This window comes from Tiliqua scincoides, chromosome 3 (assembly GCF_035046505.1).
Source record: "Tiliqua scincoides isolate rTilSci1 chromosome 3, rTilSci1.hap2, whole genome shotgun sequence".
NCBI classification, from domain to species: domain Eukaryota; kingdom Metazoa; phylum Chordata; class Lepidosauria; order Squamata; family Scincidae; genus Tiliqua; species Tiliqua scincoides.
The window spans coordinates 128,696,019-128,712,638 of NC_089823.1; the positions used below are offsets into that span (position 1 = coordinate 128,696,019).

The 16,620-nt window shown below is 54.1% G+C and overlaps 1 protein-coding gene across 1 annotated transcript; it reads right to left on the reverse strand.

Moving 5' to 3' along the window:
• Positions 1-9,251: 9,251 nt before the first annotated feature.
• NKX1-1 (NK1 homeobox 1) lies at positions 9,252-15,536 on the reverse strand. Its single transcript, XM_066621369.1, has 3 exons — positions 14,984-15,536; positions 11,916-12,023; positions 9,252-10,096 (listed from the first exon to the last, which is right to left on the reverse strand). Exons 1-3 carry the CDS (start codon positions 15,534-15,536, stop codon positions 9,252-9,254), a joined length of 1,506 nt encoding a protein of 501 aa, XP_066477466.1.
• Between the last annotated feature and the right edge of the window lie 1,084 nt (positions 15,537-16,620).

Genomic DNA, 16,620 nt, shown 5'->3' on the forward strand with positions numbered 1-16,620 from the left:
TCTTTAGTTGCATGTGTGGGAGCAATTTGTCCAACCTTCCTTGGTGTGCACAGATAAACCCTTTTAATGCAGGTTCATCAGTGACCCTGGAACAGGGGTGCCCAAACCCCGGCCCGGGGGCCACTTGTGGCCCTCGGGGACTCCCAATCTAGCCTGCGGGGAGCCCCCAGTCTCCAATGAGCCTCTGGCCCTCTGGAGACTTGTTGGAGCCCATGCTGGCCTGATGCAACTGCTCTCAGCATGTGGGTGACAGTTCAACCTCTTGCGCAAGCTGTGGGATGAGGGCTCCCTCCACTGCTTGCAGTTTCATGTCTGTGATGCAGCAGCGGCAGCAAAGACTAGCCTTGCTTTGTGCAAGGCCTTTTATAGGCCTTGAGCTATTGCAAGACCTTCATTCATTCATATAAGTTCCATCTCTAATATATTTATTTATGTAAATTTATCTAAATTTATTCAAATTTGAAATGTAAATTGATTTTTTCCCCCAGCCCCTAACACAGTTTCAGAGAGATGATGTGGCCCTCCTGCCAAAAAGTTTGGACACCCCTGCCCTATAACATAGAGTGGCTTAGGTGAACCTTCCCCCTGCATATACAATTATGGAATTTGAGAATTCTTCCAGAAGGGAGACGAGGACTGATGGGTATATTATGTGGAGCCAGCTTGGAGATCAGAATAACATCTGAACCACGAGCAGATAATGAACAGTTTCTCAATTTCTTCTGCTTTAACTATATGCAAGTTTTAACAGACTGTCTCCCCAGAATAACTTTTTGGACTGAAGCAGGAGTCCTGGCATTTTGAAGGGCAGTTTTCAGAAGAACTAGAAGTTGGCTATTTTAAAAAGACAATTTGAAGTGACTGAAGTATGCAGTTACGAGTATTTGTGGACAGTTTTTTACAAAGGAGCAATGCCGGTACTGCTTTTAAAGTATTTCTATCTGAATTTTGATGGGTTCCCCCTTCTTTTTTTCATTTGTTCAAAACTTTTAAAAAAGAGAGTTTTCCGATGAGTTTTGTAAAGGGTTCATTGTAATGGATGTTGACAGAGCTTTAGGATTTTCTAATTCTTTGTGTTCTGTTGCTCATTTTATGATACCAGGGTATATGTTCGCATGTAAATGATAATATGTATTTATTATGTATCTTATATTTTGACTGCTTTCATAGATGAGTTTTTTTCTTGATCAAGATCCTGTTGAAACATATTCAGAACCTACTAGTCCTTTTAGGTGTGTACTTCAATTGTATTTGACAGTTTGATTTTGGTCAGTGGAGGATCTCCCCAGCCCCATGTCCCAGGCAAAGATCTGTGATGTTGCCTCCCCCCGTGGGATGTTGCCTCCCCCCTGTACACAAATCTACCCCCCCCCCACTTACCTGACACTTACGGAGCCTCATGCGACCTCACGTAGACTGCATCAGAGAAGCTTCCTGAGATTTCCCCGATGCTTTAAACTGCACTTCGGGGAAAAATGGAAGTACAGTTTCCGACCCTGTCGGGAGCCTCAGAGGGGCTTCCGCGGGGTCCTGAAGGCTTGCACCCAGGGCACTTGCCCCATTGTCTACAATGGGAGGACCACCACTGATTTTGGTTGTTTAACCCTCTCCATCTTTTGTTCTATTCCAACTCTTTAAATCAACTGACAGAAACCTCTTTCAGCCAGCCAGGGAACAAGAAAAGGAGCCACTTCATGCGCGAACTCCAGCTGCAGTCATTCTGAGTCAGTGTGGAGCCCCTCAGCAGTGTGAAGCCTGGGACAATTGCCTCCTTAGCTATGCCACTGCTCTTAAGCCAGCTACCTGGGAACCCACAGGGACACCACTTAGGAAGAAGGAAATTGCCCCAGGGTTTCAGACATGTAATTACTCCCCAGGATCACAAATATCTTTGGTTATTATGAGGTAGAACTGTTGCCATCCCAGGAACATGCAGAGGCCACTAGACAGGTGTCAGCCAGGTCCTGCTCAAGTGGGCCAGTCTGGGGAGAAGTGAGAAGCTGCAGCCCACTACATGACTTTATCAGGAACTGAAGTGAGGCAGGCCAGGTTCCAAGTGCTGTAGTAATCATTCAATATCATTCGGTGCCATTATTGTCTCTGAGAGCTTTCCAGGTACAGAAATCAAGTTAACAGGTCTGCAATTTCCTGGACTATTTGAAGCTTCTGAGGCTACACCAATTTTGTGTGTTAGACCATGAGTCTGAATTAGGCGGCAATCCTATCCACACTCACCTGGGAATAATAATAATAATAATAATAATAATAATAATAATAATAATACAGGTATTTCAATACCGCCTTTCTTGGTCCTCAGATTTCTCCTCGTACTTTATTCAAGGCGGTTTACATAGGCAGACTAATTAAATCCCAGTAGGGATTTTTACAATTTGAAAGAAGGTTCTATCTTTCAAGAAACCACAACTTTCAGACGTTTCTTTCTGATCTGGTCGCAACATTCTGGCTTCCATCCTCCCACGCTTAGAGCAGATGGAATAACTCGGGGTTGTCAGGGCTCGGCCCCCCATTGAACATAATGGGACTTACTTCTGAGTAGACATGCTTAGGATTGGGCTCTCAGTTGTGTAATCAAATAAAGCTGATTTGGAATGTAGTTAATTAATCTGTGGGTGCCACCATGAAATTGGTGAGGGGAGATTTTAATGGATGATGCTGAGATTTAAAAACACATAAGTTAATTTGGAAAGTCTGTTTTGGTTCTCAGAAAAAGGAACAAAAAAGAAAATATTGCAGGTGGCCTTTCCCTTTCACTATGAATAGTGGTTACTTTGGATTAAATTGTGAGATTTCAGTTCCTTCAGAACTGCAATGGAAGCACACGAATTTTAACCAAATTAAGTGTTAAAAGGCAAATGATAGATCAGCTGGAATTCCTCTTCAGTGGGCTGGTGGCCCTAGTTATATCTGAGATCAGTATCCTTGGGTACATTTGAGCCTGCTAACTTGAATTATCTTCAGACTACTCCAACTTCAGCAACTTCCTTATCTTGTGACCTGCATCTTCTCCTCTCCTTGTTTGTATCAGTGTCTCACCCCACCTTTTCTCGAATGCTATGTAGACATTTGAGAAGCAGAATTACACAAACTTGCTCACCTCCTGCATTTGTACATCTTGGGGCAGGGCAAGGAGGGGCTATTTTAAGAGGCTTACTGGGAATCTTGTACTCATATCCTGAGGGCCAGTGGGGAAAAGGAAGGCACTGCCTAGACCTGCATTCACCCTGTGGGCAGTTGCAGGACCCAAGGAGCCCTTATACTGCTTAGTCTAACTGCCCCCCCTTTTAAAAAATCCATCCAAGAATATAAAATTGCAACTGCTCAATATTATTCGAGCCTCCCTGTATTGAAATACTCTGGATGGTGGCCTGGCAGCTCCTATGCTGAAGCTTTGCTTTGACTGGATTCTGCCCTTGCTGGATAGAACCAAGGGTGTTCTCCAGATGATGATGTTCCTCCCTTTTCATTGTATTAAAAAATTCCCCTCTATCTCCCAATTCAATAAGCTTCCAATGCTATGGTGAAGAGATTTGTATGGAGGGAATATGCACTTGAAGGGAGGGTTGGAGGTTCCTTGGGAGGACTCAGGGGCTGGATACCACTCCCCTGTTTTTGCACAAGGATACAACTGCACCTTTGCTTCCATGTTTGGAACCCAGGAGACAGCTTTAGATCCTGTCTTGGAGAAGATTTACATGGATTTCGAATAGCTAAGCTCTCTCTCTCTCTTTCAAAATTTGGTCTCAACTTTCTGCGTTCAGCAATAAGTAGTGGGCTGCATGTTGGACCATGAATCATGAACAAATACCTGCATGGTCTGAGCTAAACAGCATGCTCTCCACTTGGATCCCATTTCTTTTCGTGCGCAAGGGGCATGGGGAGCTTTTTTTTGCAGCAAGGCAGAGCAATGTGCTTTTTAATCTGCTTTTCTTTAAACTATAGTGTTTTCAAAGTGTAAAAGTCATATTGGAGTTCCTCTTGGCATGTGTCCCCGTCCCGTCCCCCCACAATGCTCTGGACATTGTGTCAGTTTAGGCATTGAGGGAAGAAAAACATGGAGCAGCAGCCACGAAGAGGAACTCTGACACTATGTTATGCTTTGAAAATAAGGGGGGAAGGGGGAATTCCACTGCTTGTGATCACTGCTAATGCCCTTCGTTATGAAAACAAATGTAGGAGCAAAAATAGGGGGCTTCTTAATGAAACAAAGGTGAATTGTAATGAATTTATGACAAAACAAACAGGGACAATGAAAATGAATGACACACCAAACCCCTCCCCCATTCCTGCAGTCATCCGAATGTTCAATTCTGAGTTTTTGGGATGGGCCTGTTCTCTAGCTGGATTTGGCATTAATTACTAGTTGGGCCCCACCCAGGGGCCTAGGACATCGTAATATATTTGCGAATAATGTGTGCGAAACCAAGCAGGGTAGCTTTTTGAATCTGACTGATAGTAATTTTGTCAATGCTCAGATGTTTTTGATGTAATTCAATCATTTTGGGGTCTGCACCTAATGTGCCAATCACCACTGGGATGACCAATGCTGGTATGTGCCATAATCTTTGAATTTCAATTTTTAGATCCTGATATCTACTGATTTTTTCATGTTCTTTTTCATCAACCCTACAATTGCCAGGTATTGCTATGCTGATGATGGCAACTTTATTTTTTTCTATTACTGTCATAGCTGGTATATTATGCACTAAAACTTTATCAGTTTGAAAAATCCACAAGATCTTCACTTTCTCATTTTCTATCACCTTTTCTGGTTTATGCTCTAATCAATTATTAACTGTTTTGATGTTGTAGTTTCTGCATAAATTCCATTTGAGCCACTGAATTATGTCTAAATTTATAATCTGTATATAATAATATAATAAGTCCATGCAATATTCTTGCAGGAACTATTTGATCAATAGTTTCTTCAGTTTCTTTGCACAAACTGCATTATTATTATTATTATTATTATTATTATTATTATTATTATTATTATTATTATATAATTTTAGATTGTAAAATACTTGCAATTTTCCTTTTCAACATTATTATAAACTTCCCCAAGCTGTACTTCTTTTTCTGTTTTGCTTTTCAAATTTGGTCCTGACATATTCAAGCTGTCCAATGTCTTTAGTAAGCAACATGCTCCTTGTAACAATTAGCTTTGAGTATTTGAGCATTCAGATTATTTGTGTACCATTGTAATGTATGGTCCAGTTTGCAATTGCATTTGTGGTGTGGCATAAGGCATAAGCCATATCCTTGTAGATATTACTTGGAAGCCCTACAAGGGTCAATGGCAAAATGTGACTAGGTTTGCAGACTCCATTGATTAATCAGGTGTGTGTGTGTGTGTGTGTGTGTGTGTGTGTGTGTCCTTTTTAATGGGACAGGGCAAATTTTAATTGGTGGCACTGAAAGTTAAGGACATGACTGAGGGATTTTTGACTATTGGTATTTAACTCTGATTTTCTTTCTAATTTAATTCCAATTCTCAGTTTTACTTGATAACATAATAAATGTCTTGCAGATAACTCACTGTTTATTGTTAGAAGGAAAGAGTTGTTAGAAGGAAAAAGGAAATTTTTTAAAAAATATTAACTTACAGTTTAGCAGAACAAATGCAATTGTTATCTCACACTGTTGGAAAAAAGGCACGTGTCCTTACAGTCCAAATTTATTTCCTTTTAACCGATTCATGGAAAGGCAGGCGAATGTTTAGTTATCTGGCTGGCAGCCATAGTTTGAAAGAAAGAAGAGAGAACTTTGCAACCTGGTTATGCCTCAGTGGCTCTTGAGGACAAACGTGTGAAGGGCCTCTTCTGATGTTCCCTTAGCAGTGTGGGCTCCGTTGCATTGCAAATCCTCGTAGGAGAGCTGCAGGTCTCCAAGATCTGTCCATCTAAATTGGCCTCCTCTTGCTGGGTCGCAGGGGCTGCCACGGTTTTCCTCCGCGAGAATGAGCTACTACCAGTTGGGCTGCTACTCGCTACTACTTACTACTTGAGGAATCTCTTTGAGACTCAGAAAGAAGGGGAAAGGACAAAAGGAGAGCGAGGACATTTTAGGGGTTCCCGAGCGCCTGTCCTGGGACTGGGCTGGATGACACAGGAAGCTGCAGTGCTCGCTGCCCGCCCCGTCGGCCGCGCCTCCTCCTCCTTGCCTGAGCGCCTGGGCTCGCAGCGGCACCCTCTCTCTGGGGCTCCTCCTAGCGGCCACCTGGCGCATTGCTACCCGGGGTCCCCGTTCCATTCCAACTTGTCCGCTGGACTCTCGCAGCACCCGCAGCGCCTCCTCGTCGTCCTCACTGTATTTGCATTTGCTTCCCATCCGTCGGCGGCGCCTGCGGGAAGCGGTAATTCCTCTGTCAGAAGCGATCCCTTCCTGGCTCTTCAAGTGCCAGCTTGTCAAAAGTGCTCCGCGGAGGAAGCCAACGAGAGGGAAGCGCTAATGGGATGAGCTGAGAAGGGGTCCCAGGCTGGACGGCGCCTCCCTGCAGCGGCGTAGCCGGAGGGGGCGCAAAGCACCACGTTTTGCAGGGAGCCCCACCGCACCGTGCAAGGGGCCTCTTTGGAGCCATTCATGCATACGCCTCTGTTTTGCTCCCCCCACCTGGAATGGCTCCGAGGGGAAGGGCCCCTTGCACGCCGAGGTGAGCCTCCCTGCAAAACGTAGTGCTTCACACCCCCTCTAGCTACGCCACTGCCTCCGCGTCCCCATCTGGGACCGGCTTCAGGGCGGCCCTCAAGCCCTCTGGGGTGCCTGCCCTCCTCTCCTCGTCGCCCACCCCCTTCCAGGTCTCCCCCCCCCCCATCCTGCTCTTACTCTTCCTCCCGTTCCCAGCAGCGCAGGACTCCGACGGGCCGCTGAGGTCAGGGCGAGGCAGGGGAGTTGAAGGGGGGGACGAGAAGAGGTCTCTTTCTTTCCTCCAGCGATGGGGAGGGGAAGTACCCCTTCGCCTGGCCCTGCGTACCGAATGCGTGCCACTACTGCACTCCAGAGAAAAGGTTCAGACGTGGTGCACAGACACGTGTTTCTGGCGCCAGCCTCTCTGAAAGGCGCGGGGGCGCCCTGCAGAGGCACTTTCGCAGGAGAACTGCCCGCCCCCGTTCTGAATGGGTGCAGGAGCTCCTGCGGGGGGGACCCGACGGGGACAGGCTGGGAATCGCGGCGGGAAGAGGAGAGTATGTCCCACTTGCAGTCATGACGTGCAAAGGGGGTTTGTCCCCTTCCCCCTCCGAAAAAGGCGGGTCGCCCTCGTCACTATTCTCCATCCCTTCGTTTGCTTTGAATTTACACGGATCACTGCCGAGGAGAAAGGAGAGGAATCCAGAGATCTCCCAAATGATGATTTTGGGAAGGACCCCCCCCCCAATAGTGCCTTGGAAATTGGGTACGTATATTACCACGTTCCTAATAATAATGGTAGTGGTGGTAAAATTTGAATAAAGCCCGGCCAGTTCTACGCTTTCTTGGAAAGGGACCAGAAAGCTCAGCAAACGATCCCTTAAGCTTGAGAAGCGAAGATCACTGCCGAATTCCCGCAGAACCGAGCAGCGGGTGGTGGATCTCCTGCCAAAGCGGCCGTGCCACCGGTGGCGATGCTGCCCGGACAGCGGGCTCCTGGGCACTTTGACTCCGGAGGAAGTGCCCTCGAGCCCCATGGGTTTCACTCCCCGTTCAGGACTGGGGTTGAGGAGGTTGAACAGGGCAATCGGCACCGGGAAAACGGGCAGGCCAGCCCCGTCAGAGTACGGACCTAGCTAGCTCTGAGATCGGTGGGGCTTCCAGCCAGTCCTGAGCATGGCTATTTGCAGAGGCGTTTGTTGCCCGTGAGCAAGAGAGGATTACAGCCTAAAAGCCCAGCCCTATGCCGGTCTACGCAGAAGTAAGTCCCATTAGACTAGAGTCAAGGGGCCTTACTCCCAGGAAAGTGTGGATAGGATTGGGCTGTAAGAGTCCAATCCTTTGTCTATGCAGAAGGGGGCTTACTCTCTGGTAAGTGTGGATAGGATTGCAGCTTATGTCTTACTGAACACAATGGGCTTACCTCTGGGTAAGACAAATAACACACCGTTCGAAACACCTCTGGCTATTTGGAAGTCAGGCAGCGATCCTGTCCATATTGACCTGGGAGTCATCCCCGTTGGCTACAATGGGATTTACTTCTGAGTAGACATGCCTAGAATCGGGTTCTAAACCTCGTTGGGACTAGCTCTAAGGGCAGTGTGTAGGAGGATAGACTTTTGAGAACTGCTGGATTGGGGCTGGATCGTGCCCTTTGCCTCCCTGGCCGACCGAGCAGAGGCGCCTTCAGGCTGGAAGGTTACAAAGCCAAGAACGAAGCGTGGACTTGGGTTTCTTTATTGATGTCCGTTTCCAGCAGGGTGGAAAGCGTCTCTTTCGGACCAACGTTTACTGCGCATTTACTCCGCACTTTATACACAAATTATAAAGTGAAAATTTTCCCAACAGCCAGAAATATTTACACTGGGGTTTAAAAAAGTTCGCATCTCTTTCCTTTGAACTGCATTCAGAACAGACGCTCCCCCACCCCTGGAGTTTTCGTCTGGAAAAGTCTCCCCCCCCCCCCATTAAAAAAAACAAAACACCAAACCAAACACCGAGGTGTGTAAAAATCGTGGCATCAGGACAGCCAAGAGCAGCGAGGGGGGAGGCGTTTTCTTTCACCCTGAGAGTCAACTGGGAGGTGGGCGTCGGACCAGAGGCAACCCCAGGTCCTGGGGACAGGGGTACGGGGAGGGGAGACGACGATGCTGCACAGTCACTCTATTTACAGGGGGGGGGGCGAGGCTTCCTCTACCTTCCTCTGCCCAGCGGGGGTTTGGTCAAGTGATGCTGAGACTGGCATCGCCTCCTGCAGAGTTGTGGCCCCCTTAGTTGCAAATGGGGGGCAACCCCGCAAATGGGGGGGGCAACCCCTTGGCATGCTGCAATCCGCCTCTGTGAGCCAGGCTGCTCGACGGGGCCCAAGTCCTGCTGCAGTCTCACCTCCGAGACACCGCCGACCCACTGCGCTCTGCCCACTCCGGGACAGTTCACCCCTCGGTCCGGCTCGGGAGCGGACCAAGCTGCCCAGGACGCTCAGCAGCAGCAGACGGGAGCCGAGGGGGCGCCCTGCCAACGCTGCAGTCCAGGGAGTCCCTTGGGGGCCGCCCCGCCTGGAGCGCCTGGCCGTCGGGGCTGGGCTGGGCAGTCCCTGCGGGCCGGCCTCAGAGGTGCGGCGTGTAGAAGGCGGGCGCGCTGTAGGTCTGCGAGCCCAGTACGAAGGGCGAGAGGACTGCGGCGGGACTGGGCAGGAAGGGCAGCTGGGCGGCGCACACCAGGCCGCCAGTGGGGTGGCTATAGGCGGCGGGGGGGCCGTGCATGCCCAGGCCGTGGCCGCCCATGGGCGGCGAGTGGCTGAGCGGGCTGAGCCCCCCGGGCAGCCCCGTCGAGCCGCCGCCGCCCCCCAAGCCGCCCCCGCCCCCGCCGGTGGGCGCACTGGTGTCTGCGCCCGGGTTCTGCTTCTTCCACTTGGTGCGCCGGTTCTGGAACCAGATCTTGACCTGCGTCTCGGTGAGGCTCAGCGACAGCGCCAGGTTGAGCCGCTCGCACACGGACAGGTAGCGCGTCGCCTTGAACTTGTTCTCCAGCGCCACCAGCTGCTCGTAGGTGAAGGCCGTCCGCGCCCGTCGGGGCTTGCCCGACTTCGAGTCCGAGCCCGGCCGCTTCCTCTTCGCCTTGCCCGACGGCGCCGCCTGCTGCGGCTGCGGCTGCGGAGAAGGGAGCCCGGGGCCGCCTCCCGGCTGCGGCTGCTGAGCGGGCACCTGCTGCGGAGGCCCCTGCTGCGGAGGCTCCCTTTCCTCCGGGTGGAGGGCCTCGACGGCGCCCCCTCCGCCGCCACCGCCACCGCCCCCTCCGCCGTCGCTGCTGCTGCCGCTGCTCTCCTCGCTGCACAGCTCCTCTTCTTCCTCCTCCTCCTCCTCTTCCTCGGGCGCTTCGCTCTCCGCGCAGGGGCTCCGCCGGTGGCTGCCGTCCAGGTCTTCCTCTTCGGGACGGTACAACTCGCTGGCCTCTGCGCACACAAAGCAGAGAGGTTAGTTTGGGGGGACTCGTCTCAGGCTCTCCTTCACCCGCGAAACCCCCGGAGCACCACCCCCTGCCTCGCCTTCTCAGTCCTCCAGGACTCGCACGTGGGGTGGGGGGGCACCTTCACACCATCAGGCACCAAACTTGGCAAGGGAACAAGTTCAGTACCTGACCCAGGCTGATCAGCAGTCACACTCTGGCACGGGTCAGAGACTTTCCCCGGGAGCATCTCTACCCCAGTGTGGGAGAATCCACTTTGGCCGCCTTGAGAGCAGGCTTTCCTGTTCGTAGAAGCGGGAGCCCCGCTATGATGACATCCCTGCGAGGCCTTTCTCGGGAGTACACGCGAGTTGCGGAATGCACGTGTGCACTCCCGCAAAAACACGGGGCGGCTCTTTGGCGGCTGCCAGGTTGTGGGACCCGGAGCCGAAGTGCGCCTTCTTTGGGGGCGCACTCCGCCCCACACCAGGACCTTCCTTTCCAGGCAGCCCCCCCCCCACTTCGGGACCCCTCCTGGGACCTGGAAGTGGGACGAGAGAAGCGGGAGCAGAGACGGAGAAAGGCGGACGGAGGAGAGACGAGGCTGCGGAGCAGATTGGACAGGAAAAGCCTCCTGACTGCCAAGGGCCGGCCCTGGGTAGCGCTTCCCAGAAAGGCTGGGGGGGGGGGGGAGAGAGCTTGGAAAGCAGAAACCTGAGCGCTGCGGCGGCCTCTTGACCTGCAGGGATTGTCGTGCCTGAAGGTGGGTGGCCTGCTGACTCCCTGGGGGAGGCAGGGCTCTGGCGAGCCATCGGAAGCTTTGCTGGGGGGGGGCAAGGAAAACAACGTGTGAATTTGCGCGCGTGTTTATTTATCCGTGTTTTAACCTCCACTGGGCCGAGATCCGAAAAACGGGGGCCAAGGCTCGACGGGGGGGGGGGGAGGCTCTATTTTTTTACCACCACGTTTTCTCTCTGACCTGCATGTCAGACCAGCAAATGACATTCCGCTCCGAGACCGTGCTCGCAAACCCAGCCACACTTTCCTGGGAGTAAGCCCATTAACCACAAGGAGATTTACTTCTGAGTAGGCATGCAGAGGCCTTGACACTGTCCTCGACAAAATGCAGTCGAGGAATCCAGCCGGGCTCTCCTTCTCCCTGGCCCGGGTCTTTGGCGAAGTCTCGGGCTAAAAGTGCCTTCTGGGCTCGCCACGCGGGCACCGGCAGAAGCGTCTCCCCCCCCCCCAATCCGTCTGGCCTGGGAAAGAAGTTGCAATGACGGCCCAGAACGCGCAGGGACTGCTGGAGAACTTGTTGCTGCCCTGGAGCTGCAGGAAGGCCGGGCTAAGTCAGCAGGACTCCGCCGATCAGGACTAAACGACTCAGGAGGATAAGTTGATCTCGAGGCCAGCACCCAGAAGCTGAGCTAGGAGGATATTTGGGCTGCAATCCTGGGAATAAGCCCCATTGACTATGATGAGACTTATTTCTAAGTAGACATGCACAGGCTTGGGCTCTGAGCCTACAGTCCTATCCACACTTTCCTGGGAGTAAGCCCCATTGACTACCGTGGATCTTACTTCTGAGTAGACATGCCTAAGGCTTGGGCTCTCAGGCTGAGCTTTGGTTGTTCCCTGGAAGAACCATTTCTTCCCCATCTTCCGATCGATTCCCACGGAGTAGGCGTATTTCATTCAATCCATTTCAAGTAGCCTAAGAATCAGGGAGCTGCCGCTTCATTTGGGGTGGGGTTCTCTGTGTTGACTCAGGGCACAATCCTAATCAACTTTCCAGCCCCGAGGTAAGGAAACAAACATTCCCTTACCTTGAGGAGGCCTCCAGGAAGGATGCAGCACATACCCCGTTGGCACAGCTGTGTCAGGGCGGGAAAGCTGTTTAGGATTAGGGCCTCCGGGAACAGCGGAGATCTTCTCTGCAAGGAGAAAGCTGAAATGCTCTTGAGGGAGTCGGCAAGGTGGGGAGGGGCAAAAGGTGCCCCCCCAAGCAGGCTTTCTCTGGTTTGAGAAGTTCAGCCTCCCCCCCAACTAACTGGGAAGTTCGCGCTCTGAAATGATGCAGACAAGCCCCAATCCCAGCTTGGCTGGTGGGGTGGAAAAGGAACCGAACGGGATCGTTTTTCAGGCCATCTTTCGGGCCTCCAAACAGAGACGGATTTCGCCACCGAGCTCCGATTGTGTCCCTATTTTCCATCTAAACAGAGAGCTGACTGTCCAGACAAACGAACCAGCGTCTTGCGAACTCAGGGCCTAATCCTGCTCAACTTTTCAGCCCATGCGGATGGGTTAGCGCTGTGGTGGGAGGGTAGTGTTGGAGGCCTCCGCTAGGTAAGGGAACGTTTGTTGCCTCGCTTCGGGGCTGCACTGCAGCTGCAGCGGCGCTGGAAAGTTGGAGAGGATCGGGCCCTCAGCCAGATGAGTTGAAATGTTGCCTCTTATTTGGTCCTTGCCAGAAACACACACATGCAATCAAAACAAGAGCCGCAACCTCACAAGGGACCCTTTCGAGATCAGTGGCAGGGAATGACCCTGAACCCGTCTTTCCCGGAATTTAGAAGCCGAAACGGTCCACTCGGGAAAGGCGGAGAGAAACCAGGCAACGCGCGGAAAGGGAGATTCGGATCTCCTCTGCGGGACATACTAGTTGGCAGGAGGGTCTTGCCGGGCCTGAAGTCTCCCGGGAATGGGCGCCATCCCGCTGGAAGTCTCCCCCCACCCCTAATTGAAAAGAATTCATCTCCGCTGGGCGTTCGCGATTCTCTCTGCGGGATTGTGCCCTCGGGTTTCCAGGAACGTGGGAATGAGGCCCACATGCAACCAAAACGGGTCTCTTCCTCCCTTCCTGGTTCCCACCGGATTCACAGCCCAATCTAAGAAGTAAGTCCCATTAGAGTCAATGGGGTTTACCCCCAGGTAAGTGGGGATAAGATTGGGCTGTCAATCTCCCCAGCTACACCACCACCACCACACACACACTCCGGGGCCCTGGTTCGAAGCGCGAGGACGGTCTCCGGAGCCGAACCACCCCAAGCCCCGGAGCTTTGGAACGGGCCGTTTTCCCACCGAGGCTGCCTTAGCCAGGAGCGCCTTTCCACTTTCCCTTCGGGGGGGGGGGGCTGTGCCCAGGGATGCCAGAGGCTTCTGGGAGGAAGAGAAGGAAACCTGGAGTCCCCTTCAGCCAGACCCCCCCCCCGGGGCCAGGAGAAGGGCCCAGTCTTGGCCAGGGCAGAAGGCAGCAGGGGGCCTTTGCCCTCCGCGAGGCCGAGCCAGAGTCGCCTTTCTCTGCCTGGCAAGCGGCACCGACGCTGGAGCTCCCACGGCCCAGTTGCGACGGCTCCGCGTTTTTTGCACCGGGACAGCGGCAGTGTCTCGAAGTTACTCGGCGCTCAGACGGGGCTCGGGGGTCGTGTGAAGGGTAGGTGCTGGGGAGGGCCGAGAAAAGAGGGGGTCCACGACAGTTCGCCCCTCGACTGCTGCCTGGCAGAGCCGTCGAGTCTCCAAGCGCCCGATCCCCTCGTTGGAAAGTTCCTGGGCAACTCTGCGTCCCTCCTCGCCCCCCAGCCCTTCTGGTGGGCCAACCTGCCCTCTTCCTCTCCGGCTACTGCCCCGGACCGTGGGGCTGTGCTCATGATCCGTCCAGCAGTGGGTTGGGGGGGGAAGGGAAGGGAGCCGAAGCAATCTGGCGCGCGGGTCGAACGCCGGCCCCGGTCGATAGGCAGCCCTAATAAGTGTAATAGGTTTTAATCGAGTAATTATCCGAATTTTGACCCTATAATTTAGATGTTAGGCGCGAGTTGGCCAGGTGCTTGAAAGAGATATGCACAATTCGATAATAGGATATCGACCCGCCGGGTCCCACACGCCACTCCGGGGCGATCCCCCCCATTACGCGGCCTCTTTACGCTGCTAAGCACATTTGGCTCTCCGTGGAATCGAAGGGATTTAATTGTTTTTCCAGAGATAACCAGCATTTTGTCACAATTAGTCTGATTTGTCTTAAAGAAGCCCAGAAAATGGGATCTGTCGCCGGGAGCCAGAAGTGGCAGAGATTTGGGGGGGGGGGGTGAAAAACAGGCGAGCGAGAAGAACCTCCCCAAGCCTTTGGCACGGGAAAGGCGAAGGGACGATGGGGGGACACCCACCCTTGAAGGCAAGGACCCCCATTGGACCAGCTGGAGGGCCTCGGTGGGCACTCCAGCTCTGGCAAAGGGCCCGGGAGCTTTTTGGACGGGCTCAGCCTATGGGACTCAGGGGAACCCCCTCTGCCAGGACGCGGAAGCGGGCACGCCGCCTGCCTGGCTCCGTCCGAGCCCTTGGAAGGGCGCACAGGCCGGCCTGGGCTTCGGAGCGCGCCAGGAAGCCGTGCCCTTCCAGTGCCGGGGCCTGGTCTGGCTGTCCACCACACATCCCCAGCAGTGGAAAGGAGCTGTCGGTGGGCTTCCCCTCGCCAGCCGGTTCGCTTCTCTCCTTTCCTGCCCGACAGCCCGATCCCATGCTTGTTTACTCAGAAGTAAGTCTGGTCGTAGTCAATGAGGCTTACTCCCAGGTAGGCGTGCACCGGATTGCAGCCTCAGCGCCTGGAGGGCGACTGCCCCGCCGCGCCGCTGCCCCGTGCGCAACTTCGGGCAACTGTCCCGGAGAGCCCGCAAGGCGCCCAGCTCCGGCTCTCACTGGCCCCTGCAGGGCCTGGCCTTGCTCGGAGGCCTCCTCACCGGGAGGCTGGTGTGTGTGTGTGTGTGGGGGGGCTCCCTGGGCACCGAGTCTCCCCCCACCGAGAAAGGCGCGCCAGTGGAGGTGCTTAGACGGGACCCCCCATGCAGGCGCAGCCGCCCCTGCGGAACAGCTGCCCGGGGCGGCGGCCAGCGGGAGTACTTACTGCGCAGGTCCCCGGCGGGCTTCCTGCGGCTCTGGATCTCCTCCTGCAGAGCCCTGGGGCCGGCGGCGTCCGCCTCTTGCAGCTTCTCGTCGGCCACCAGCGTGTACTCCCCGCCGGCGGCGGCTTTGTAGAGCAGGGCGCACTGCCGGCGGCTCTTGCTGTTGAACTTGTTCGGGTCCAGGATGTCCAGCACCGAGAAGGACGTGGTCCGGTGCACCGCCGGCGGCAAGGCGGCGCCCGCCCCCTCGGGCCCGGGGCTGTTGTCGGCGTGCTCGACCCCCGGCCGCTCCCTGCTCAGCGGGCACGAGTACACGGGCGGCAGGTCGCTGCCCGGCGCCAGGCGCTGCTCCCCGTGGCTCTCCATGCTGCGGCTCTCGCGCTCCCCGGGGAAGCGCTCCGGAGGGCTCGCTGCCGACACCTCCGCCGCTGCTGCTGCCGGAATAGAGACGTCACCCACCTGAGCCTTGTCTGGGCTCCTCACGTCCGTGACTCCTCGCCGAGCAGCCCCCACCCTCCCCCAGCCTCCCCCTCCTCCCACCGGCAAACTTCTCATGGAAACACCCCCTTCGGCGGAGAGCGGCGCTGGGCAGGCACTGGCGAGAGGGCGAGCTGCCAGGCGGCCCCCAGGCTCTGCCCGAAAGGCCCCCCGCCGCCCCCCGCCTCCTGGGGCAGCATAGGCTTGCCCCCCCTTCCAGCCCAAACCTATGCCTGTCTACTCAGAAGTAATTCCCATTATATAAAATGGGGCTTACTCCCAGAAAGTGTGGATAGGATTGCAGCCCCTGAGCCCAATCCTATACGTCTACTCAGAAGTAAGTCCCATTATAGTCAATGGGGCTTGCTCCCAGGAAAGTGTGGATAGGCTTGCAGCCCCAGAGCCCAAGCCTATGCATAGCTACTCAGAAGTAGGTCCCATTATATTCAATGGGGCTTACTCCCAGGAAAATGTGGATAGGACTGCAGCCTATTAATTGGCTACCAATTAATCCCTTGCCCGGAATGGCCCGCAGTCTCCGCCCCGAAGGAGACCCCCAGAAGCGCGTGTGGGGGGAGAGTGAAGGGTAGTCGGGCTGCCGGAGATCTGCTCAGCTGTCAGCTCTGTCCCAGCGCCCCCCCAGCTCATCTGGCAAGCATCTAAATAGCCTAATTTGGAAAGGTGGGAGGGGAAGGAGGCGCCGGCTTTGAAATCCGTGCGGGATCCGGAGCCACGCCGCGTTCCGGCTCCTCTCTGGGCCCCCTCGAGGAGGGGATCCCACTCCAAAGATGCCGAAAGAAGGCAGGACAGACTGGGGCGCCGAACTCACCGAACCCGGTTGGATGGGGACATTCACATTTTCACGCGGGGGGGGGGGAAGTCCGGGAAAATGACTCCTGAGCAAGTGAGTGTGAGCCCAATCTTCTGCCTGTCTACTCAGGAGTAAGTCCCATTTTAGTAAATGGAGCTTACTCCCAGGAAAGTGTAGCCTCAGAGCCCAAGTCTATTCATGTCTACTCAAAAGTAAGTCCCATTATAGTCAATGGAACTTACTCCCATGAAAGTGTGACTAGGTTTGCAGCCTTAGAGCCCAATCCTCTACCTGTCTTTTCAGAAGTAAGTCCTGTTATAGTCAATGGAGCTTCCTCCCAGGATAGTGTAA